This window comes from Neopsephotus bourkii, unplaced genomic scaffold (assembly GCF_033783945.1).
Source record: "Neopsephotus bourkii isolate Nb327-2 ecotype Australia unplaced genomic scaffold, CSIRO-AGI_Nbou_v1 NB_1154, whole genome shotgun sequence".
Taxonomy (NCBI): domain Eukaryota; kingdom Metazoa; phylum Chordata; class Aves; order Psittaciformes; family Psittacidae; genus Neopsephotus; species Neopsephotus bourkii.
In genome coordinates, this window is record NW_026901640.1 from 2,699,512 (window position 1) to 2,723,044 (window position 23,533).

Here is a 23,533-nt window from a genome sequence, read left to right on the forward strand (position 1 = left end):
GTTATATATTCTTTCAACGATTAAAGTTAGTGTCACAAAGGGACATTTTAAAAACAAGAAAATGAGATTTAAAGAACTGGAACAGCAAAGGGGTTTCAGTATGTTAATTTGGCAGTTTCTACTTACCTGTACTCACAGCCAGTTGTGATACATACCAGTGCAAGTGAGGATGCAAATGGCTTTTGGAGGGAGCAGTTTGGACTCCAAGAAAAACTAGGAAGTCAGGAGTATGTGGCCAGAGGTTTTTCTCTCACAGCAAGATGTTTCCGTAGCATGCCAGCTCCAGGATAAGGATAACTCAGAGAGGCAGCTGTTCCTGAGCTGCTGAAGAATGATGCTGATCTTAATGTGTAAACTGAAAACACCACTGTGGTCATAGGCTTGGGATTTTTCCCCCTATGGGAGACCCCTCTGAAATGGATTCCTGACAACGGCATTAAGTAACCACCACTGAATGCAGACGATCATCTTGACATTGTTTTAGTACAAGGCTGCTTCTCTTTTAATATTCAGTAAAGCACTTTCACTATGCAGGGGGGATTTTTACAGTTTTAAACCAGCAGTAAAATGCCTCATTTCTCATCAGCCTCTTTGAGAGCAAAGTTAAATTCATAAACAAAAGTCTCGGAGGGGAGACACAATCATAATTTGCTTTTCCTGGTTGTTTAGTATTGGCTGTCCAAATAACCATGATATATTCACTTTGTTTTCAAAGAGGAAGTGTGGTTGCCTTCAGTAAGCAGAGTCAGAGCTTTCTAACCTGTTGAATTAGCTCTTTATAGATAATGCTTCTTTTTACCTGGCTCTATCACAGATACTAATGGTAAACACAACGAGAACAGAAAAACTTCAGACATTATCTAAAATCCAGGGCTTTTAAACTTACCTATTTTGTTATTCTCATTAATCTGACTTTCTTGAAGCTCCTCCTTTTTCTTTACTTGTGCCCATTTGTCAAATGTCTCTTGCAATGCAGAAGCTATTGGACAAGAATCCTAACTTACAAAAGCTTTTCATAAAATTTGAATGTATTAAGACCACAAACTAGGAAGCTAGGTTGAAAAATTGCAGTATAAAAGAGAAGTCAGACACAGCTTTGTATAACCTGAAGATAAGTGGGAAACCAGCACTAAGAGGGCAGACAGTGTGGAACACTTACAAATATACACACATGTATTTCCTACTTGTCAGTTTTCCCACCTGCTTCTTTCCAGGTGAGAGTCGGTAGGAAGTCTATCTCCTCATCAGCCTCAAGAAGTCTGCACCTAAGAAATCTCTGAACTTTATCTAACATCATTTTTTCCTGATATACTACTATAGGTCTCATACTTGATTTCCAAGGCCCATTGTGCTTTATCCCCTCAGGCAGTGCAGTCTTACTCATCATAAATACAGAGTTACCTTTGAACTATAAAGACAAAAAGGTTTTCCACATTTCTAGGTGATATATCTTTGTTAACCAAACCTAATAAAGCCCTTAGTTATTTACCTAACAGCCATTTAAACACGTGGCAAAGACCTTGCAAATTAACTCTTGAAGTGTTTTTTTTCCCCCCTACTTGTACAAATCTAAGTATGAACATAAGAAATCTTGACATAGGCACACACTTGGTGCAGCATTATATGTGTTACATAGGAAGGGGCATGGTTCCAGTGCACAAGGACTGGGAAAACACATGGTAGAAAACAAAATCCAAGAAGATTAAACGCGTTCCTCTTAATCCAAAGAGCACCATCAGATGTCTCGTATATCCAAAGATCAAAGATTGGGAGCTTGAGAGGAGATCCAACTAACAAAAACAAGTATGGAATGATGGAGTTATTTACATCTCTCAGATACATTTAATAATGCAAAATAGAATGAAAAGGCTGAAGGGATTGGTACTAATGAAAAAGCAAAATGAAACCATCAGTTTGTAGCAATCATCAGTCTGAGTAATGCTACCAAAACCCTCTTCATTTGGTATAGTCCCACGGAAAGCAACTGGGGTGCATTTATATTCCCATCTCTCAATAAAGTAATATTGTTCAATTTGCATAACACCAAGATGATACATTTTCATTCATTTATGAACTTACAGAAAACAAAGAAATTACTTATTTTATAAAAATCATGTGGCAAATCCATCTAAACTCTGTATCAGAGTTTATAATCTTTATAATTTTAATTCCATCTACAGAACACTTCTTTAACAGCAAAAAACAGATAATTCAACTGAATTAGGAGCTCATCAGGACAGGGACTGTCCAGCTGCATGTCTGACACTGCCTCATCACCTGTACATAACACGGTGGCTTCTTTTACAGTTTAAGTTTTAGAAACTATTTGATTTTGTCCTGGCAGGGTTTCTGCCTGCGTGGCTCTGGTGATGGTTTCACTACTCCAAGATCAAGCAAATATTAAGTTTTCTTCTTCGGACACTCTGGAAAGGGATCAACAAGACCTCATGAAGACACAGGGGGACTCAGTATCCCCAGTTCAGCAAACTGTGAGTAAGCTGACCCAGTTCTGTTCTCTTTCTCCAGAGGCACAAGTTCAGATGCACCACTCAGCAACTGCTGTATGAAATCTCAGCATTTTTAACTGGCACTGGAAGTTTTACTCTTGAAGAGTAGAAACCAGAGTTATTCTTCTGATCTAATCTTAAGCTATCTCTAAGTTTCCTATTTGATTGCTTAAAAATCCTGTTATTTTAAAAGCAGGAAACCCATCTAGCTACTAATCCAGTAAAAATTCTACATTTATTCTCACCCTGTTTCTAAAATAAATAAATAAAAAAGCAGACAGACAGAAAGACATCAGACCTATTTGTTAACACCCTGCCAGAAGAGGATACCTTCAAGCACTTCAGAATTCCTTGGGTCTTCTTTGGAATAAAATGATTTTTCTCCTGTTGTTAGGGTTGGAAAGGACCTTAAGATCATCTCCTTGATGCACTGCAATTCATATGACTTAATATAATTAAATCTAGGAGGGGTGAAATCCTTATTTAACAAGAGATATCATAAACAAATGTACATAGGACTATAGAGAAGAGCAAAGAAGCAAGAAATAAGAAGTTACAAACTCAGCAAGTTTGCGTTCATGTGAGAAGGCAAAAGTGTCATGAGGTCAGATTTGCTTTCTGCAGGACTCCATGACAGAACGGAACATTAACAGCTTTAATACAGACCCATGTGCAAGAGAATGAAGAAGCTGTACCATGCTTCACTCAGAAAGCACTGGTTTTTAGGCTACCTTCCCTTTGGGACTTCTTGGAATGTGGTTCTTCCATGAAGGCACGTATTCCTTTACCTCTTCTCCTAAAGTATTGCAAGACCAACCTGCATTTGGAGGGGAAAGGACGAAAGGGAACACTTGATCATCTGGTCTGACTTTTTGTAACACAGAACATTATATTTTCCCCTTTGCTGAGCACAATAACCTGCTCTTGACTTAAGCACGTCCTGTCAACAGGCATCCAAGTTGTTACTCATCCTTGATGTCAGGGAAAATATGCATAATTTCTAAGCTGAATGTGTTCAGCTCCAGGATCCAGACACTAGTTCTTGTTAAGCCTTTCTCTTCTAGATTAAAGAGCACTTCAGTAGCTGTTATTTTCTTTTTGCTGAAGTGCAAAAGGGAAGGGAGGAGATGAGACAGGAAGAAGGTTCAGATGTCTGTCTACAGCCTCCCTGTCTCACAGAATGAGTGTGGCTATGTTAATGAAAGGAAGTGATGTAACTACCAACATATCTGGCAGCTTGTAACACCATCAGAGAATGAGATCAAGCTTATTTGACTAAACTTGTATATGACAAGACTTGCACTTATCATATTCCTGTCATTTAATCTTTCACCATCTGATCATACATCATCTTTGCCCTGAAATTGTCAGACCAACTAGTCAATAGTTACCCAAGACATCCTGTTTTTTCCAAGATAGACCAGTCTTCTCAATGCTTTTGCTAATTTACTTTTGAACAGGTTTAAACATCAAGTAACCAGAAAACCCCTTAGATCTTTTAGGGCTTCTCTGCATCAAGGTGGCTGGGACTACTAATTTTATACTTCTCATCGATAATATATTTTTAATGTACTTTTTTGTAAAGAATGAAAATAATATAATATTTGCTCATGCTAATCCTAAATAAATGCCAATAATCCATTGCAGGATAATCCCAGTTACAATTGCCAACCATACGAGTCAGACGGCAGGACAGAAAGGAAGAGCTCAGAGTCTTCTCACAGCCCCAGCCCTGCTTCTCCAGCCCAGGATCAGATTCATGGGAGATATCCTACAAGCCAAGGAATTCACTGTGGCAAGAACAAATTTAAAGCATCTTTCAGTACTGAGAAGTTCAGAAGGTTTAGTTATGAGGAAAGCACTGCAGGAAATTATGACAGGTTTCTCAAGAGCAGCAGAAACCCCTTTCACCCTTACAAGAGGCAAATCAGTGAAGATGTCTTCCAGGAAGCACATCAAACCCTCCCATCAGAAGCATCACCCTTCAAAAATGCCAGAAGCATCGATGGCTTTGAGGGTCTACCAGGATCCACAGGTCCTGACGAGTCAGAGTCATTTCCTACACACATTCCAAACATCTCCACAGAACAACCCTGGTGTAACAGCCTCCAGTACAGCACCACAGGTCAAGATCACACTTCACAAGTCATGGTCAGTATTCTTTTCTACTTCGCGGGCCCCCCCCCCGTTTTCAACAGCAAATATATACTTTTTGGATTATTTTCTTATCTCTTAATGAGACTACCTGGACATTTAGTCTCCTGTCAAGTTGCAGGCTGGAGCTCAGGACAGACAATCATATTTACACGTTGAAGTTCTCTATTTCATGGCCTTTCCCTACTGAAAAACAGTCCCCCAAAAGGTGCATAAGAACAAATGATTTTCCACTAGACACAATACATTAATACTGAATCTCCAAATTGTTCCTGACAACAGGTTTTACAGCAGCAATTATCATCAACTTGTGGTTTCAAGGGACAAAAATTCTCAATGCAGTATTTTTCACACGTATATCAGATTTGCTACAACATGTTTGCTGAGCTGCAAATAGAAGAGAAACTCTAAGACATCAGAATTACTTTAAATACAAGATCTGTTTATGGTATGTGTAGTGCAAAGTAAAGTGAAAAGGGCTAATTCCCATGCTGGATAGAAGCAAGTGCTTAGTTCAGGCAGCACACAGATCCCTGAAAAGCAAGGGAAATTACTCCCCAGTATCTCCACAAAGTATCTCTACTGTGATCCAAAGTGTAAAGCGTATCTTTATGATCTAGAGCAGACAAAAACAATGACTACACCTGCCAGGAGAGGGCCCTAACCACTGGTTCTGAATTGCTGCTGTGAGGCAAAGAATCTGAGGGTTACCAAAACAAAGAAGGGTTAAAAATACCCCCAACATCTCACCTGGATTAAGACAGTTTACCAGGGAATGGAGGGATGTTGTCAGGGTACATACCTAGGGATTGAAGCCATTCAGGTTAAGAAGGAAATTGATCTAAATCTCTTATTTCCTGAATAAATACTCATCTAGGTCAGATGAGTTTAATGCAAAACCTGTAAGCCATTGATGAAAAAAATACCCATTTTCTTCCCAAATCCCTGGGCTGCACATTGTAGCAAATGTAAAGCCAGTGCAGCAGAAGCCTTTTACCACATAGATGCGAGTACTCAGAAAAAGACAGGCTGTTTAATGTCTCCACTGGTTCAGTCAGCAACTTCAGATCCCTTGAACAGCTTACGTGCTGCTGGCAAGTTGACATTTCTGAAACACTTCATCTTACGGTCACCAAAACACCATGGATGTTTATTAATATTGGCTGTGGCAGTTGCTTGGTGCCAGGATCAAACCAAGTCTAACATGCACTCCCTACACTAACCTATGCCATAAAAGATGGTATTTATGGCCTTCCTTGAAATAATGTCAATGACATCAACTTTCAGAAGAAAATTCCTGGCCATTGATGTTAAGGAGAAAGAACCTAAAGTTAGTCACCAGATGCGTGGATAAGGACACTGCTCAAGACACATCATTCCCTGCACTGCTGGAGCTCTACCGTAGCTCTCTGCTTAGCATGCAGTTTGCTTGAATGGCTCTTCTAAAGCAGATGGTGTTACTACACACACCATATGGTGCACTCAGCATTTCAACTACACAGCAAGTTTTAATATTCAGGAAGCTTAGCTCTTAACAGACTGAAGTCCCATGTGGAATTCAGGACAGGAAGCTGGGCAGACCTGGGAGAAATTAAGACTTGATCAATTTGTCTACCTTTATTTCTACAGTTGCAGAAATAAATCCCATTCTTATGATGTTTCCTGTATCTTGATCAAATTCAGTAGTCCCCTTAGTCTGAGTCATCTCTGCCACTTCTTCCCTGTGGCACCTCACCCTCTAGCTAATGACATAACTCCAGCATCAGCTCAAGGGACTGACAGTCTGCAAGATAAAATCAAGCAATATGAAGAAGAGACAGAGGCACATGTGCACACTCCAGAAGGAAAGCTGGAGTATGCAGTTTGTGTGTAGGGAAGAAAGATAAACAGAAACTGGCATTTTCTGAATTGCTCTTTGAATGCAATTTGGGTTGGGATTTCCTTTTTTAAAGTAGTAATTATATAAACACAGCAAATGTTTCTTTTTGTATGCCAGAATATAAATCAAATTCTAACACTTACTGTGACAGGATCCAGTCCAGAAAAGTAGTAAGTATAATGAAAGACAAATCAGAATTGTAACTAACAGAATTGCTCTATTTCAAGTAGAGATGTTTTCTCTAATAACTCTTCCCTCAAATATTTTATAGCAGGATCCAGACATGAAGCTCAGGACATCCCCCCTGGAAGGGCAGCCTGGTTTGTATTGCTATCAGCCTCAAGTGCAGCAGATGTATTGCCCCTCACATCCTTTCCATCAGGTCAGTACTATATAGAGACCAAATCCCCTGTATTTCTAGCACTGTAATGATACAGTGGTTATAGTAGTGATACAAAGAGACAGATGAAACAATGCCTGCTAAAGTGGTGTTTGTGAGGCCATGTTTATACACATACATTCTTTCTATGACAATGAGATCTTAAAAGAACCACATCTAAATGCTTTTTTAAATATTAATGCATGGGCAGAAGAAAAAAAGGGAAAAAAAGCTTTGTCAGATGGAATCTCAGTTCTGCTTGTTTATGTTTTCACCATCATGCTCAAGAAAATTGGCTTTGAAAGCAGATAAATTATCAACACAAGTGTTGGCATTTCAGGATCCCAGGGAATTAACTGTGCTTTAACTTCAGAATAAGAAAGTAAATATACACGACTGCATACTGAAAATTCAGATAAAGATAGAAAACCACTCTTAAAGCAAGACATTAACAGCAAGAGAATGCTCATTCTCCTTGCGCTTGACAGCACACACATCTCTTTTGCAACCTTTTGACTGTTACATCATCCCCTGTGAAAGATTATTCAGCTGAAGCATAATTGACAATAATGCTGATGATGCATGAGAATGCACAATATTAGGGCTGTTCTTCTGTAACTATATTATTAATACTAAAAATGCACAGCAGTAACTGACACCTTGTTCTTCAGTGTGTTTAGATGGCATTTGAGTACAGGTCAGTTCCTATTTTCAAAGCAGTATATACACAGTATCTTTGTAAGATCATACATATATACCTTAATCCTTAATACATGTGATCCTGGTACCTATTTATAGATGTTAGTGTGGTCTACTGAGGTTTAAAACCCTGGCACAGAGGGAGGGTGAGTGTCACAAAGTCATTCTCATGACTCTGAAATGAATTTAACTAATTTCCTGTAGATATAAATGGTGGTGCTATTCAATGCATTGAAAACACTGCTTGAAACTCCCTATTTAAAACAAACAACCTCCAAAACTTATTTAAAATGAAATTAAGGCAATGAGGATTTTACAGCTACAGAGGCAGAAATCCATGTACAAAACCAGCACAATCACTATAGCTCCCAACATTTACAACTGAATTAAACTTACAGCAAATTCACATATATAAAATATTTGACCATAAAAGCTCACACTTGAGTTAGAACTCCTTTGATCCCAGTGGCTGATGACTGATACTGTGGAATCAACTGTACCATCTCATTCAACTTGCTCAAGAAGTATAAAACCTGTGACTAACTGAGCAGTGATTTCAAACTGTGCAAAGCAAATAAAGAGCAGGTTACTGTATGATATTTCACTGGGATTAATTCATATGGTGCTACTAGTCTGAAACATTGAAATAATAATCATACCATTCATCATCAGGATTTAGTCACTTATGAGGAAAAAGAAAGGTTATTTCTGACATGATTTTCTTATAGAGGAAACTTAAGTAACATCTGAAAACAGATGCTGCATGAGCATAAAGAACGAGAATAGATAAATGTTGGAATTTTATCAGCATTGATAAAACTAAATCATCTGTCACAGGTGACTGGTTAGGAAATTTAGTTGTTTGGTAAAACATGACTAAGGAAGAATGAAAGAATTCCATTCTCAGCAATGGATTTTCATATTTAAGTGTGTATTTCTCAAACTTATAAATCCCCCACCTGTCTACTGAAATTTAAAGGAAGATGTTTCATTATTACAGTAGATAACCCCTCAGATATAGAGTGGAATAAAATAGGGACTGAGTGTATTAACCACTAGGAGGGCTTTTATGGCCTTTCCAAACTTCTAGCATCTGGGACCAGTTAAACTGATCCACAGATTGGTGTGACAAAGCTCAGTGAGCACCCTCAAGTACCAGCTTCTCAACTCAGGTTCCTTGTCCAGTGTACAGCTGCTAAACAGATGTGAGAAGGCATGAATAACAGAGCAGCAGTTCTCCTACATTGAGTCAGGAAGTATGGCTACAGAATCATCTCACTCCTGGCTTTTTCTTTCACCTACCAGTCTGGCATTCCACCAACCAGAATTTACCAAACCTCCTTTTTTCCCCCCCTATAATGTGGCAAAAAGGTAACTATCTTTTCAGTTTTATCAATACCATCATAATTCATTTTCTTGTTAGCCTAAAACTCACTAGAAATTATAAAAGGTTATAAAACAGAATAAGAAAGGTGATATTACACTATCATTCTAATTTACAAATTGGATTATTTTCTTATTGTTATTTTAGAAGGGTCCCAGATGAAGGATTATCCTGCTACACATATAAACTAGCTCCCCACAGGGACTGTAGTACAGACATTGTGGATGTGCCACAGTACCACACATCTCACAGTATAAATGTCAGGTTGCTTTAGCAGAAACTCCAGCCAGCTGTTAACTCAGTGAGTATTTCCAATTTCTCTATTCATCCTGTGGCAGACAGCCCTCCTCTGTCACTGCTGTGTTCACACCAGAACTATTACTACACACTGGCATTAACCACATTCAAAAAACCTACAAAATTAAAGCTGAAATACTCCTTCTGGGAGCTGCCAGGCAAGATACAACAAGCACTCAGAGGAAAGGCTTCCATCCACCTGCAGGCTGGCACTGTGACAGATCTCTTACACACAGCAGGTTTCTGTTAGACTTTTCAATATTTGTGCTTCTTAATGTTATTACAGTAAAAGTATGGCAACATGTTCTACTACTCAGAGGAAAGAAACAATAGGCATAAGCAGCCAGCATCATAACAGGTAGAATTGCTGTCTGTGTGCCATAATCAGATACTGGAAAATGAAAGAACATGTGATACAAGACAGAGGAGAGGTGGAATAACATCTTTTGCATGAAGCAGCTCTATTATTAATACTTTACATTTCAAATTTGAATGGAGCAGTGCAATTAAAATCACTAGGAAGTTGCACTCCAGAGAACGGGCCCTTTAGCCTGAAGTGAAGGATGTGCAAACTACACCTCATTTTTCATTAGAGGGATGAGAGAGGTCAACTCTTTGGTTAATTTTGTCCAGATGATAAAATGGCCTCACCTTCCCCTTTGCTGGACACAACACAGATGATGATTCATAAGAAAAATTACTTCTTGTTGACCTGAAAGAAGTAGCAGACACTTACTGAAGTCACTTACCCACCCACCATAAAACATGGACACCTTTCATGCCAGTTGTGCGACTGTAAAACCAGCTCAAGCCTGTCATACCAGACCATTCCCCAGCCTCTGTTCCCTCAAAAAGGAGTAATGAAACCAATAAAACAGAAATAATCCTTAAAACACCCAGTTCTTGCCCTTGCTGATGACATCACAACCAGCCCCATCATTGTATTCTTTCCTTTCAAAGAGACACCAAGACTAATAAAATCAAAATCATTGTGTGATTTACCCAGTTTTCTACTCTGATGCAAAACCCAAACACTATGCAACAAACCAGGCAGCACAGAACTGCACGTGGAAAATAGTTCAAGGTTAATGTGGAGACTGCTGTTTTGCCCAGGATTTAGTTTAACAAGGCAGGACATGATGAATGAGTATGTACATCTCATTTCTTTCACCCTGCTTACCATAGCAAACAAATTAGTGTATTCAGTATGTTTGTCCACATTCCATTTCAGGTAGTTCAGTGCTAGAAAGATAAAGGTAAACAGACAACAAACTCAAGCAACAGCTGTAAAATTACTTAGAAACTGAAATAAATTATTCAAAATCCAGAATAAATACATAAACTATGAACATTTTGCAAGCACATGATAAACTCTCACATGCATTTTAAGGCAACAAAGACCAAGAGCCACAGAAGCTATTAGTCTGAAAATAGGAATGACAGTAAGAAACTAAGGAGATATATAAATTACCAAGGAGATTTTCCCAACCAGTCTCAAAAGCTACATTATAATCTTTCAAAGGAGCCATAAAACTCTCATGACACAGGACTTCTAGAGCTAAGCAGTAAAACACTGGAACAGGGCTCAGCAGCCTTTTGAGTACTAGGGAAGGCATGCAGGTAGTTTTTTAATAGCATATGACATGACTCCTAATTTTGTCCATGCCCTAGCCCTGGCACCTGCAAAGATTCATCTGTAAGAGGCAGAAATTCCTCTCACACTGAGCTCTGAGTTCAGTGGAAGCCTTTGCCTCTTGAAGAGCCAACTGATGGTATCTCACCTCAGCAGCAGTGATTCTTTGTTCTTGAAAGTTGCTCACTTGCAGGTTTAACTGTAATTTGGAAAAGAAAAACGTAACCAACTGCTGTGTTAAAAAATGAGAGCAAACCTACAGAAACTCTGATGCAATCCAGGCTGTGTGTGTTATCTCCCCTCTTTCACCTGTTTTTTTGCATGGGCATATCTCTATCCTGGTGACTGCATGATAGGCCAGTGATTTCTTTAGTGTGTCTTGAGAGTGGGACAGGCTTAGAGATCTCATGAGGTGCTAAGCTTAGCACTTCAGTCTTGAGGAGCATTCTGCTGCTTGTCCCAAGGGGTAGGGTGAGGGTAGCACAAATGCTACCTGATTTCATTCTGCCTAATGAAGAAGAACCCTGCCTAATCTTTTTAGCTTCCTGATATAGAAAATGGGGGGGGGGGGGAGGGGGAGGTAGGGGAAAGCTGCCTGAAGCCCTTAAACTCCCAGGCCCTTCGAGAAGCCTGTTGCTTGCTATTGACTACAACAGTAGCCTCACAGCCTCTCAAGGCAGGCAGTATGAAAACCAGCTATGAGAAACATCTCATAAGCCACTTGTCTGTCCCCTGGAATGACACTACTAACTTATTCTAGAATAGCACACTCACTTTGTGTACACATCCACTATAGCTTTGGTGGTTGTTGTTTGGGGTTTTTTACTACCTCACCTGGTAACAGCAATTTAAACATATGTTTTGGGATGCTGTTATGAATTTTCTGGAGACAATTACCAGGGTTCAGTTAATCCCATTTTTCACAAGAACTCAGTAGCATAACAGGCAATAAGAAAGTACTTTTTTTTTACATCCTTCAATTTGGAACACACTAAACAACATCTGGTAACAGTCAACGTATCAGTGAGCTCCTCCTCATCCATGCCCTGTTTCTTCTACTTTTTGGGCATTAACAAGTAATATTAATGTCTTCCAATACCATGCAAGAAAGAACACATCTGGGTTGGCACAACAGGTATGAAACATAGGCAGAAGACAACATCCTCAGAGCTAGCTTAATAATGTTATTAAGAAATAAGTATTTTTGAAAGCTTGTTGATAGGTCAAGTAACATCTCTTTTATTCTACCACCAGTATCCCTCGGGAGGCAGCTATCCTGTGACTTACATTACTTCTTCACACTACCCCTACCAACGAATCGCTCCTCAAAGCAGTCAAGAATCCCAGCAGCCTCTGTTTCCCAAACCCATCTACTCCTACAGGTAATAACATACTTTCTCAAGTTCTAATGTTACAGGAAATACACTGTTTACCCATGGCCTATTTCCAGCATCATTTGCAACAACATGCTTATTCTTATTTGTCTTGTTCCCAGTGTGCTCTGTCCTGTTTGTATGAATCACAACATGTTCCAGACTCAGGGGCCAAGGCAGAGGGAAATGCAATGTTGTAAAGCTTGTGAACAGTTTTGATGACCCCACAACAGCTAGATGTTTCTCCAGTATGAAAACTTAGGTGCTGCAAATTTCATCAGCACAAGACTAATCACCTGTAGTTGTCTTCTCCAGGACCTGTATTAAATCTCATGTTTTTTCTCCAGTTATTATGGCAAAGAAATGCCTAAAAACCTATCAGATATGCCAGTCACCACACAGGTTTAGCCCCCAGAGAGCAGCTTAACACAGTAGACCAGACAATTGCATTTTAATTGTACCTTTTTTCACTTTCATTTTGACACTCTTCTTGGGGCCTTTATCATTCAAACACAACCTTAAATAAAAACACATTAGTAGAATTTGAAGGCTGTGGACTTGATTCCAGTTTGTATTACTTTATTTTAAGCCCTGGCTGGACCTTCTATGTGTGCTTTGAGAACTACCTCAAAAAGTTAAGCAGTGTAAGGAGAGTGATTGTAAACAACTGGGTGGAAACTTTGAGTATCATCAGTGTTCATGCTCAGGCAGCGCAAGCCACAGTAATTACATTCACTGTAAAAAACCCACTCTTTTTCTGCTTTTGAGGAGTCAAGCAGAATAAGCTAATTTTTTTTTTTCTTTCTCTCTCTGAAGCATCCTGATCTTCATGGCACTCAAAAACAGCAAGACAGGGAGTTTGCCAGTCAGTGAGATTTACAATTTCATGACGGAACACTTCCCTTACTTTAAGGTGAGTGCCAAGGGGATGGGGGGAAGTCTCTCTCTCAGCTTACAGCTGGCAGTAGAGGGAATAAAGAAGGGGACTCGATCTATGAAAAGGGATCATTTCTTAGGTAGATTAATATAAAATCAATTACACACTATATACCTTCATGATCACAAACCACCCAGCATTTAAGGCCTAGGTAGAAACATGAACATGATATGTGGCAATATTTAACACAGAAAGATACTAAGAACTGTTCCAACTTTGAGTTTGTGCAGATAACAGTGGCTGTTCCTCACCAACAACTCACCAAAAGGATAAATGCTTTTAAAAACATATCCATTCTCTCCTCTCTGATCTCAAATACAGGCAGAACTGGTCTTGTGGCTTCTTTTGCCATCAGTAGCACCTCCAAACTCATGTAGAAGCAGATGCTCAAGGTTATCTTGCTCTGTTCTGGGGCTGGAATATCAGTCTTGGGCAACTTCATCACTTGCATACACTGTACAAAGAGAAGTATAATATGTGATAAATAGTATTAAGCTCATAATTACACTGTAATGTTGGTGAAGTGAGGGTGTATGGTTTGCAGCAGTTACTATTGAAATTTAAATCCACGCTATAAGAAAATGGTTTCTTGCACTTAGACTGCAAGTGGAAAGAGATTAGTCAGGGCATGATCCAAGAGCAGAAGGATTACAGTGAAGGTTTTAAAAAGAGCTGTAATAGAATCATCAACTGCCACCCAACACAGAGCTTTATTATTGCTGAGTCTTCAAAACCATCTCACTAAAAAGTCCAGACCAGGTGACCTGCAACTGTTAGCAAGACCTAGAAATGAAAAAGCAACAAGAGTCTAAGTTTCCTACTGCGAACAAAGATGCAGCCATTCAACCAAATTTAAAGCAGCTACAGAAAGGCAATTGAAACATTTGTATTCAGAACACTAAGGATGACTAGAAATCAGTGTTCAGACACAAGTTTGCAATGGTTTTGGACACTAACTGAGGATAAATAATGTCCAGAAAAAGTTAAACTCGAACAGGTCAGTAACCAGAGAAGTAGAATACACGAGCTATCATGAAGGAAGAACTGTTAGGATCCTTTACACTCCTTCATTCCCAGATTTCTTCCCAAGGGAATCACCAGCTGCTCAATTCTTTGCTACAAACAAGCGAAGGGAAAAAAGAAAGAAACGTACCATCACAATTCAAGCAGTGTGCTATCACACCATGATTGCTCATAACCCACTGAAACAAACCTGAAACACTTCAAGTCACAGGGACACAACATATTTTTAGGCTAAACACAGAGAATTCAGCAATGACAGTAATCTGAACAGGGAAAGGAAGAGCAGCAGAATGGCATGTAACAAGAACATAGTAACTGTGAATTTCCTGTCATTTTCACAAGAAGAATAAATTTAAACATTTGTACTTTGTCCCTAACAGAATAATAACTCTATATCCCATGTATTTACCACTAGCTGAAAAAAATATTAGTAATCCAAAGGAAAATAGTTTGAGGATTATGGAAAAGGTGCTGGCCCCCAACATCTTGAAACTGGTATTTTGTGGAGTTCCGCTCCCCAGTATAATGCACAAATCATGGAATGCATTCCATCTGATCAGTGTTTTCTGGAAAAATAACAAGAGTTTCAAGCAGAGAGGAGGGAATATTAAAAATAAGTTTTACAGATGTCCAAATTTATTCATCAGACCAAACTGAAATCAATTCTCCTTTGACTTGCAACACAATCCATTATAAAATTAACTAACCAGCAGGTTGCAAACCAAATGCTGCTGCTGCCAGCGTGCACAGAATTCCTCTGACAGGAGACTGTGGCTCTGCAGGTGTCACCTTCCTTGTCCTGAAGTCATTCTGACACAGCAGAAACATTAGGGAGATACACAGCCTCTCCCCATATGTATGCTGTGTGTAAATATTGTGTACTGTAGATATGTGTAAACATGTACAAATAGGTGTGTTCACATCTGCCTGTGTGTATACAGACGTATGTGTGGACACACATGCTCAGCTTGACAGAAGGTTTATTTCTATCACAGCTTTAAATAACTGTTTTATACCTAAACTTTTACTTTCTTACTTATCAGAACTTGGTCTTTTGCTTAATTCGTTTAAAAAATTGATGAGAATGAGGTTACTGCTACTTTGTGCATCGTAGAAAAAGAATGATACAGGGGGTACTACTGGAAAGTTTCTTGTAACTGTCACTATTTGGTGACAGCTTTCTGTTTGCATTTTACTTACAAATACAGTCTTCAGCAAGATAAAGGATTATAAAATCAGCAAAGAATATTTTGTTGTTGCTACCAGAACTCTCTAAACAGCAGGATACAACAGGGAGAGGGGAAGCAATTAAAGTTAGAGAGAAACAGAGTACAAGTGTACACAGAATCTTGCTGGGAGACATTAGATGATACAAGCCTAGTCAAATTAACTTGTATTCGCTGCCACAGCAAATTTAGTTTCTATGATGCAACAATCTCATTTCTAGTTGAAACAGAGCAATCCAACTCCTACGTCCTAAAAAAAACATCTACGCAGCTAAAGTCGAATTACTCTTTGATGTACCTCTCCCTTCTCTTGAGACCTAGATTTAAAGAGAAAGGGTTTTGCAAGATCACTGAACTCTTTAAACTTCAAGAGGCGGTCAGGATCAATGGGTCTGTGCAGTAATATTTTTTGCTTGTCATCCTTTTTGTCTTTGTAGTGATTAGTGAGTCTAACAGAAAGCTTTAATCTTGGTAATTGGAGTTATTGCAGTGGTCCAAGAGGTTAGGAAAGTCTGTGGTCTGATGAACTTAGAACAGCAAGTTGCAGTGTCCAACTCTACACAGCTTCATCCATGCTCTGCTGAGTATGGCAATAGCAAAACCGAGCTGTAGCCAGGAGATTCCAACTGTACAAGGGCAATGCAGGAGCCAGAGCTCAGTTCTTTAACAAATATTAACTTCAACTACTAACAGAGTTGTAACATGATCACGTTGCCAGAGTGTTCCTTCAGGGCCTACCTGGGTAAATGACTGGTTTTCGCTGCTCAGCAATCCCAAGTTTAATGCAAGAACCTGCTCAGCTCTTGGCAGCAGTCTCCAGCAGAAATCTGTGTACTTTTTGCTCTTACATTTCTAAAACTACCTCATAGTTTACACCCCCACACATTCTGAAAAGCTCTGAGAAACACATGCCACTCCCATCTTCCCTGGTGCTTAGCAGAAACACTAATTATCCTGTCTAGATACAGCCTCCTATGAAGGGCACAATCATGAATATTCTTTCAGGTCAGCTTCTTCAGTAGCTAAATACGCATCTTACCTAGGAGCAACAGTTCTATTTACTTTTGGAACTGACAGAAAGCAACTTGAATATGATCTGCAAAGGAGAAAACCTGATTCATCAGCTTTAATTTTACCCTGTGGCAGAAAGAGTTTAAAAAGGGAGGTTTTGCCCCTTTTTTTGTTTAAACAGAAATGCAGTGTTCCACCTATGGGACCCGCTGACAGAATAGTGAAATGCTGACATCAGGTGGGCCAAAAGGGTAGAAATTGTGCCGCTATGAAGGGAAAGTATCTTCTTTTTTAGTAAGCAACATGTACTTAACTTCCAGTACTGATTAACTTTTTTTAATGAGGAGAGCAAGTATTAAATTTGACCCTGAAATTCTTCAGTAAGGCTTTTAACACCTTAACCCACTAGATTTTGCATTCCTGATAAAAACAGTATTTCTGTCAAAATGTGTTCAAAAATGCAGGGTGTAGCATGCAATAGCAAGAATGGACACAAGTCCATTTATAAAAGATGGTCTGGAAGAGATCTGTTACTCCAGGCAACATTTAGAGAAAGTACCCAAAAGCTGCTTTCTGTAAGTGAATGATCCCTATAAATAAGGCCTAAGAATGGAAAGGAAACTTAACATGCATAAAAGGGAAATTTTCATTTTTAACCTCTTTAAAAATACTATGGAAAATCATTTTTATTTCTTGTGCTCTCTGGTCAACAGTTGCAACAACCAATATTTTACATCCATGAATGTCAATTAATAGTGGCACACAAACAATGTCACCCACCATTCAGAGAGCTGTTTGATTTCTTTTAACTCTTATGACACACAGCTGAGGATTTTCTGGAAACAAGGAAAAGCATCCAAAACTGATTAAAACAAAACAAAAAGGCGTCACATACTCTATACTCCTTGCAATCTGATGAGCTCTGAAGTCTCTCTCTTGAGATTTCTCATCTGTGCAAATGCAGACCCTTTGGAAAGAATCATTTAACTGACACAGATGAAGCTACAGTTCTGGGCTTTTAACTGGTCCTACAATGACAGGTGTAGCTGGACAAGCAGTTGCATCTACTACGAGGAAGCTGGGTTTCTCAGGTTGATTCCTACAATTACATAGCAAGCCATTTTTCCCACTCCCTTATTTTTTTTGAGCTTACAGTGCAGTGGCAATGAGCTAAGAGAGTTCTACTCAGATCTGCAACAGATAGCATCGTACAAAGCCAACTAAATGAAAAGCAAGGAAGTGACACATCAGGAATTTACTGTAGGAATCTTATGATATGAATACGCGTATTAATTTACAAAGCCTTAATATGATGGGCAGCATTTTCTGTCTGGATGACTAAGGAAACAGAAATGAGTGAGATCAAATAAACATACACCAGAAAAACTGAAATGCAATAAAAGCATACAGTGCTGTTTCTTCAAGATCAGCATTTCAGACTAGCAAACAAACAAGTATTTCCCATCAGAATCCGAGCATGACTGTTTTGCTGAGTATTTCCCTCTTCATTCCCTACAGCAATATTAATTATCAATGTTCTTCTACAAGCAATCAGGGAAAATAGAAATATTGTAAAGATTAATTTGTATAAACTGAGGGTTTGCACTAAGTTTTCTTTTCTTTCCATTCTTGCAGTTGAATGCAAACCCCTTCCTTAGAAAAAAGAGGGAATTTTCTTTCTCTCATCAATCAGAAACATCCTAACTAAAAACAGAGGAATCATTTTAATGAAGCTCACATGCACTGTTCAGTCTAAAGGACCTTCCAACTTCTACTACTGAGTTAAAAATAAATGCAAAGCAAAAAGATGCAGCGATCAGATGTACGAACCTGTATCTCATCCGCTGGGCTTTTGATTAAACCATGTGGTTATGTAATTGGCTACACCTCCAGCAGCATGCCAAAACACTTTTGAAGTCTGCCTGGACAACTCATTTGAATCCGTCAACTAAGTGTTTGAAATATTTCTAGGTGCTCCAAAAGGGATTAAGAGATTTCCTGTTAGTTCACAGTTCTGAAATATAATTAACACTTTTAATTCTTGTAATTTGCAAATTCACTCTCAAACATACAGCAGCCCCTCTGACAAGGCCAACCTTTTGCTTAGAAGATCAGTTACTATGTTATCTGGTTCCTCTCTTCCCACACAACACGACTGTAACATTTTTGTGGCTTCCTTCTATGGTACCAGTTTCATTTTGTAGAAAGTTTAATCTAACCAGTCAAAACAGAGAAATATATTTGTATTTTTTCCTTGAAGCTCCATTCTTAGACTGGATTTGTTTTTCCAGACAGCTCCAGATGGCTGGAAGAATTCTGTACGTCACAACTTGTCTTTGAACAAATGCTTTGAGAAAGTTGAAAACAAGTCAGGCAATTCTTCTCGGAAAGGTTGTTTGTGGGCTCTGAATCCAGCCAAAATTGATAAGATGCAGGAGGAGCTTCAGAAATGGAAGAGGAAAGACCCAGTTGCTGTAAGGAAGAGTATGGCAAAGCCAGGTCAGTAATATATTAGTGTATTTGTTCCCAAACAGTGTAACCCAGAACTTTTCTTTGCAACAGACATCAAGCTCTGTAAACGAATTTATACAGGATTTAGGAAAGCATTTAAGAATTTTCCTGGTTATAAACTGATTGGCAAAACAAAGAATAAAAATTAAAAGCAGAATTAGATAAGACCTGGTTTTGCAGGAATGCTTCCAAATAGGCACAAAGAAGCTTCACCAAGGGAACATTTTCTCTTGACATCTCATTAAACTTTAAAGTAAAATCAACACTGAAATAAGTACTAGATAATAAAATTTGAAATTAACTAATAGTATCCAGCCTTTAAACACAGAGATGCAATTTACCATATACTCACTTGGCAATGCTAATTTAGAAAAGCATTTCAGGCCTCAAGAGTGATCATAAATGGGTTAGCACTTGTTTGCCATTCCACTCTCCCATTTCCTAAAGAACACTAGAATTCCAACTGCAAGCTGTGAAGACTGAGGCTTTCTTAGGAGTAAGTTAATCACGGACTCTTTTTTTGTTTTGTAGAAGAACTTGACACACTGATAGGCGACAAAAGCGAAAAGCTGAGGTCTTCAATGATGTCCTGCAGTCCGACTGGCGTTGCAACTGCATCCCTTTCCAGGCAGATGGCAGTCCAATCCCATTCCTTATGCGAACCCTCGCTTTCCTCCGGTATACCACAGCCATTACATAGTATCCACGCATCAGGAGCTCTACATGTCAAGAACCCATTGCCAAATTTGCTTGGGGGGCAGCAAACTGCATGCTATACATCAACACAGGGTTTTCCTCAAATCTCAAGTACATTAATGCAACAGTCACCCGACCCTCAGACCCTTTTTCCTTCTGCGGAGGCTCAAAGTGAACTCAGAACTCAGCCCAGCATGACCCAGGACTCACCGCTGCCGGCTCAGACCCCCCCCAGCTGTGGAGTGAAGATGCTGACAGAGCACTCTACAGCCAGGACAATGCAGGACACGCTCATGCAGGAAGGAGATCTCAGCAATGATATCGATGCTCTTAATCCATCCCTGACTGATTTTGATCTCCAAGGTAGGCATCTCAGGCATTTTTATTTGGTAGAGTCAGGCTTATTACATTACATCACATCACATCACAACCTGCAACAGATGCATGTATATCCTTCTTTCTTAACTACTTGTCCTTGCCACTGCTACGAAGACTTGCTTACCAGGTTATGTGATTTTGCACAACAGATTTACATCCAGAGTTTTGAAAAAACCAAATGCTTACTCTTGATTACAACTGCCGATATTGAATAGTACAATACAGTGCTTAGAAGGTATTTTTTAAATTAATATTACTCAAGCAAAATTATTTTGTGCACATCAAGAGAATTCTCATGTGAGAGGCACAAAGAGAAGTAATTCTGATTGAATTAACATGTCAACATTTTTCTTTATCAATATTCAAACTCTGTACACAACTCTGCTCACAGGAGTGCTGTTTACTCCTTCACAAGGCATTCATTCAGGGCATGGTCTATGCCCTGGACAATTATATTTTCCAAGGTGTGTTCTTAAATACTTAGTCATGCCATGCTGACAAGTAAAGGGTTTTTTAATGTGAAATAATTGAGTCACCTTGAATGGACAGGATTTTGAACTTTAAGAACATAGCTTTCCATTAAAAATAAGGGAAAAAACCCAACCCACCATGTGTGCATATGTGTATACATATATATGTATTTATATATGTGTTTATATATAAATAAAACCTGCAGGTTCCAAATGATATAGCTCTTGCTGTACCACATAACATGCAAGAATTGCCTTCCTGCACAGGCAAAACGTGGTACAAAAGCAACCTAAAAAACAGAGCAAAAGAAACCTCCATAATCTACATGACTCAGCAAGTGCCATTGTGCTGTCACAACTATTCCACAATCCTGTCATGCCCAGATCACTTACTAAGATTAACAACAGTTTTTGGAATCCTCAGCTTCTTCCTCTTTCAGGCATTCCACACATTTCTCTGATCCTCTTCCCACTTCATTCTGGAACATGCTCATTTATATGGTGAATATTCTGAATGTTTCACCAATCTGGTACAATTCCATCAAAATTCTCAACACTCAAATTAGAATTTAAGGGAAGGCCTGCACAGCTGCAACAAAATCATTATGCATCCACACATTAATCATTTTTAAAATCAGAATTATTTTAGCAAATGGCTAAATATGACCCCATTTGACAGTCTGCAGGCAGTGGGTATAGCTTTAGAGCAAGTTTCCCTGCTACAGTCCCCACAAGGAAATCTTCAATGATGACTATGAAAAATATAGCCCTCCTGCAGAAACTTATGTCAGGCTTTCACTGTGATATGCACAGAAATATCAGCAGAAAAATGAGAACTGTTTTGGTAAACATTAGAAAAAAGTCCCATTTCAGAAATCTTTCAATTCGTCACGTCAATCAGATATCCAGTGATTTAGTTCACTGAGAACACTGCACCATAAGAATACAAGAAGGCCAGTCATAAAGTAGTATTATTTGCAGATTTGTCCCACAAAGTGCCAATAGCTCTTCCATAACTTATAAAGATAACAGAGGCAATTTCCTTTTTCAAAATTAGTGATGGGGGGTGGGTGTCAAATAGAAGTTATGCTACCTAAGTACACATTTGCAACAGAATCTTTATTATCAAGTGAAATAATTTTCTTAAACTAATGCTGCTTTCTCAGATTTAAATTTAAGGTGACAGACAACTAATAACTAGTAAATAATCTAATCAATCTTTTTCCTTTCTCAATCACAGGTGATTAAGAACACCTACACACACAGCATACTAACTGTATAATTACTGACTTCTGTAAAACAATGTTCAAAAAGCATATATGAAGAAAGTTGACTCAATCCCTTTTGTTTTGTTATAGGAAACCTTTGGGAAGAGCTGAAAGATGACAGCTTAGCTGTGGATCCCCTAGTTCTCATTTCATCATCCCCAGTGTCTTCCCAGTGTTTCCCTTCTCACTGCCAGATGGAGAACACCAGCAGCAATAGCATCAACATCCAGAATGGAACCCCACACAGCAATGTGCCTGACCTACAGCTCACTACTCTTTACTCTGCCTTTATGGAACTGGATACAGTGTCTCCTGCCTACCTAAGTAATACTGGATCCAAACCTATAGCACTAATGTGAACCACGCACCAACCTAGTTATTATTACTTGGTCTGAATACAGTTCTAACCATCCCACACACTGACCCACCTGATTTATGTCAGCTGAAACTGTGTCCATTGGAATAAGAATACTCTTTTTCCAGAACTCACCCGCAGGATATGTAGCTTTACTATGACAATTTTCTACAGACAGATACTAAGAAAGTTTAAAAGACTATTTAAAGATAATATTGTTAACGGCTGAACTGGTCAACACCATTTTATCAAGCCACTCATCTTCTCTATCTTCCAGAAACAAATGACTATAAGAGGAAAACAAATTATTGACATTTTTCTTTTCTTTTTCAAAATGAAAGCTGCTTGCAAATGAACACAGAAGCCAAAGCTTACAATAATGTAACTTATTTCTTGGAGCCAGTGATGGCAACAACATCTTCCGCACACAACTCAAAACCAATCTGCATATTAAAACATTTATAGTCCCCTTGAAAGAAGTTCCGGGGGTTGGTAAACAAGAACATAAACTGAAAACTCTGCAAGTATTAGAAGATAGAGGACTAGCTGCTGCCAGACTAAACCAAAGCAACAGATAGAATTTAGCAAAAAATCTAAGTTTTACTGTGTTTAAAAAGAAATTTAAAACTTTGCTTTTTTAATAAAAAAGGACAAAACAATTTAGTAGAATTTTTACTTGGCTGAAAATTATTCACATTCATTCCTCTATTTTTATTCACAGAAATTAACAGTAAGATGAGTTATTCAACCATTAAATCAAGATTTAAAAAAATGCTAATAAAGAGAATAACAATAGTTGTGGTTAGCCAAATCCAAACAGCACCTGTTTTAGCAACCAGCTGCCATCTGATGCATCCAACAGGGTTTATTACAATGCTGAATTAACTCTTGCACTAGAATAGTGTCTGGTTCCTACCATGAACTAAACCAAGGTGTTTCAGTAGCCAGTTTCTCAGGAACACACTTTTCTCTCTGATTTACCATAGAGGTGCTGCTTGTCACATGACAGAGCAGAGCTGTATTTCAGGTGAAGCAATCTAAACTCAAAGCAATCTTGAGCACGAACCTTTAACAGTGCTAAGGAAAAGAGCCTAAAAAACAACAAAAAAACCCCAAGTGTCCTGAATGACATCTCTGTTCACAAGTTACAGAAACTTGGAAGAAACTAAGGAGGTTAAAATATACATCAGATTGGGTCACACTGTGAAAAAGCAACAATGAATTGCAAAGAAAAGTACAGAGCAGGTAGAACAGTGGAACAGTACTGTCAAAATAAATGCATGTGCTTTTAATAGCCACTTTCCCACAGCAAGGTACCACCATAAGGCGCTGCCAGTTAAGGCTGAAGCCAAA

The 23,533-nt window shown here is 38.8% G+C and overlaps 1 protein-coding gene and 2 long non-coding RNA genes across 3 annotated transcripts in view; 1 reads left to right on the forward strand and 2 right to left on the reverse strand.

The window, feature by feature from the left end:
* Positions 1-11,129, reverse strand: part of LOC133217735 (uncharacterized) — a 42,318-nt gene extending 31,189 nt beyond the window's left edge. Inside the window, exons 1-2 of the long non-coding RNA XR_009726944.1 lie at positions 11,081-11,129; positions 9,951-10,011 (exon numbers count right to left, since the gene is read on the reverse strand). This is a non-coding gene — a long non-coding RNA (uncharacterized LOC133217735). The remainder of the gene's footprint in view (positions 1-9,950; positions 10,012-11,080) is intronic.
* On the forward strand, positions 1,888-22,919 carry FOXN1 (forkhead box N1). Its single transcript, XM_061363440.1, has 8 exons — positions 1,888-2,489; positions 4,155-4,658; positions 6,812-6,922; positions 12,187-12,314; positions 13,122-13,218; positions 18,794-19,001; positions 19,545-20,072; positions 21,916-22,919. The coding sequence occupies exons 1-8, from the start codon at positions 2,370-2,372 to the stop codon at positions 22,182-22,184; spliced, it is 1,965 nt and encodes a 654-aa protein (XP_061219424.1). The 5' UTR covers positions 1,888-2,369; the 3' UTR covers positions 22,185-22,919.
* LOC133217734 (uncharacterized) lies at positions 12,288-18,445 on the reverse strand. Its single transcript, XR_009726942.1, has 3 exons — positions 18,333-18,445; positions 17,283-17,338; positions 12,288-13,696 (listed from the first exon to the last, which is right to left on the reverse strand). It is a non-coding gene; the product is annotated as an uncharacterized LOC133217734 (long non-coding RNA).
* Positions 22,920-23,533: the final 614 nt, after the last annotated feature.

Bases quoted from the DNA above. Each gene is read 5' to 3' on its own strand.
- FOXN1 (XM_061363440.1), top strand. From the start codon at position 2,370: ATGGTTTCACTACTCCAAGATCAAGCAAATATTAAGTTTTCTTCTTCG. The intron at 6,923-12,186 runs GTCAGTACTATA...TTCTACCACCAG, and splicing joins CCTCACATCCTTTCCATCAG to TATCCCTCGGGAGGCAGCTA. The intron at 19,002-19,544 runs GTCAGTAATATA...TTTGTTTTGTAG, and splicing joins GAAGAGTATGGCAAAGCCAG to AAGAACTTGACACACTGATA.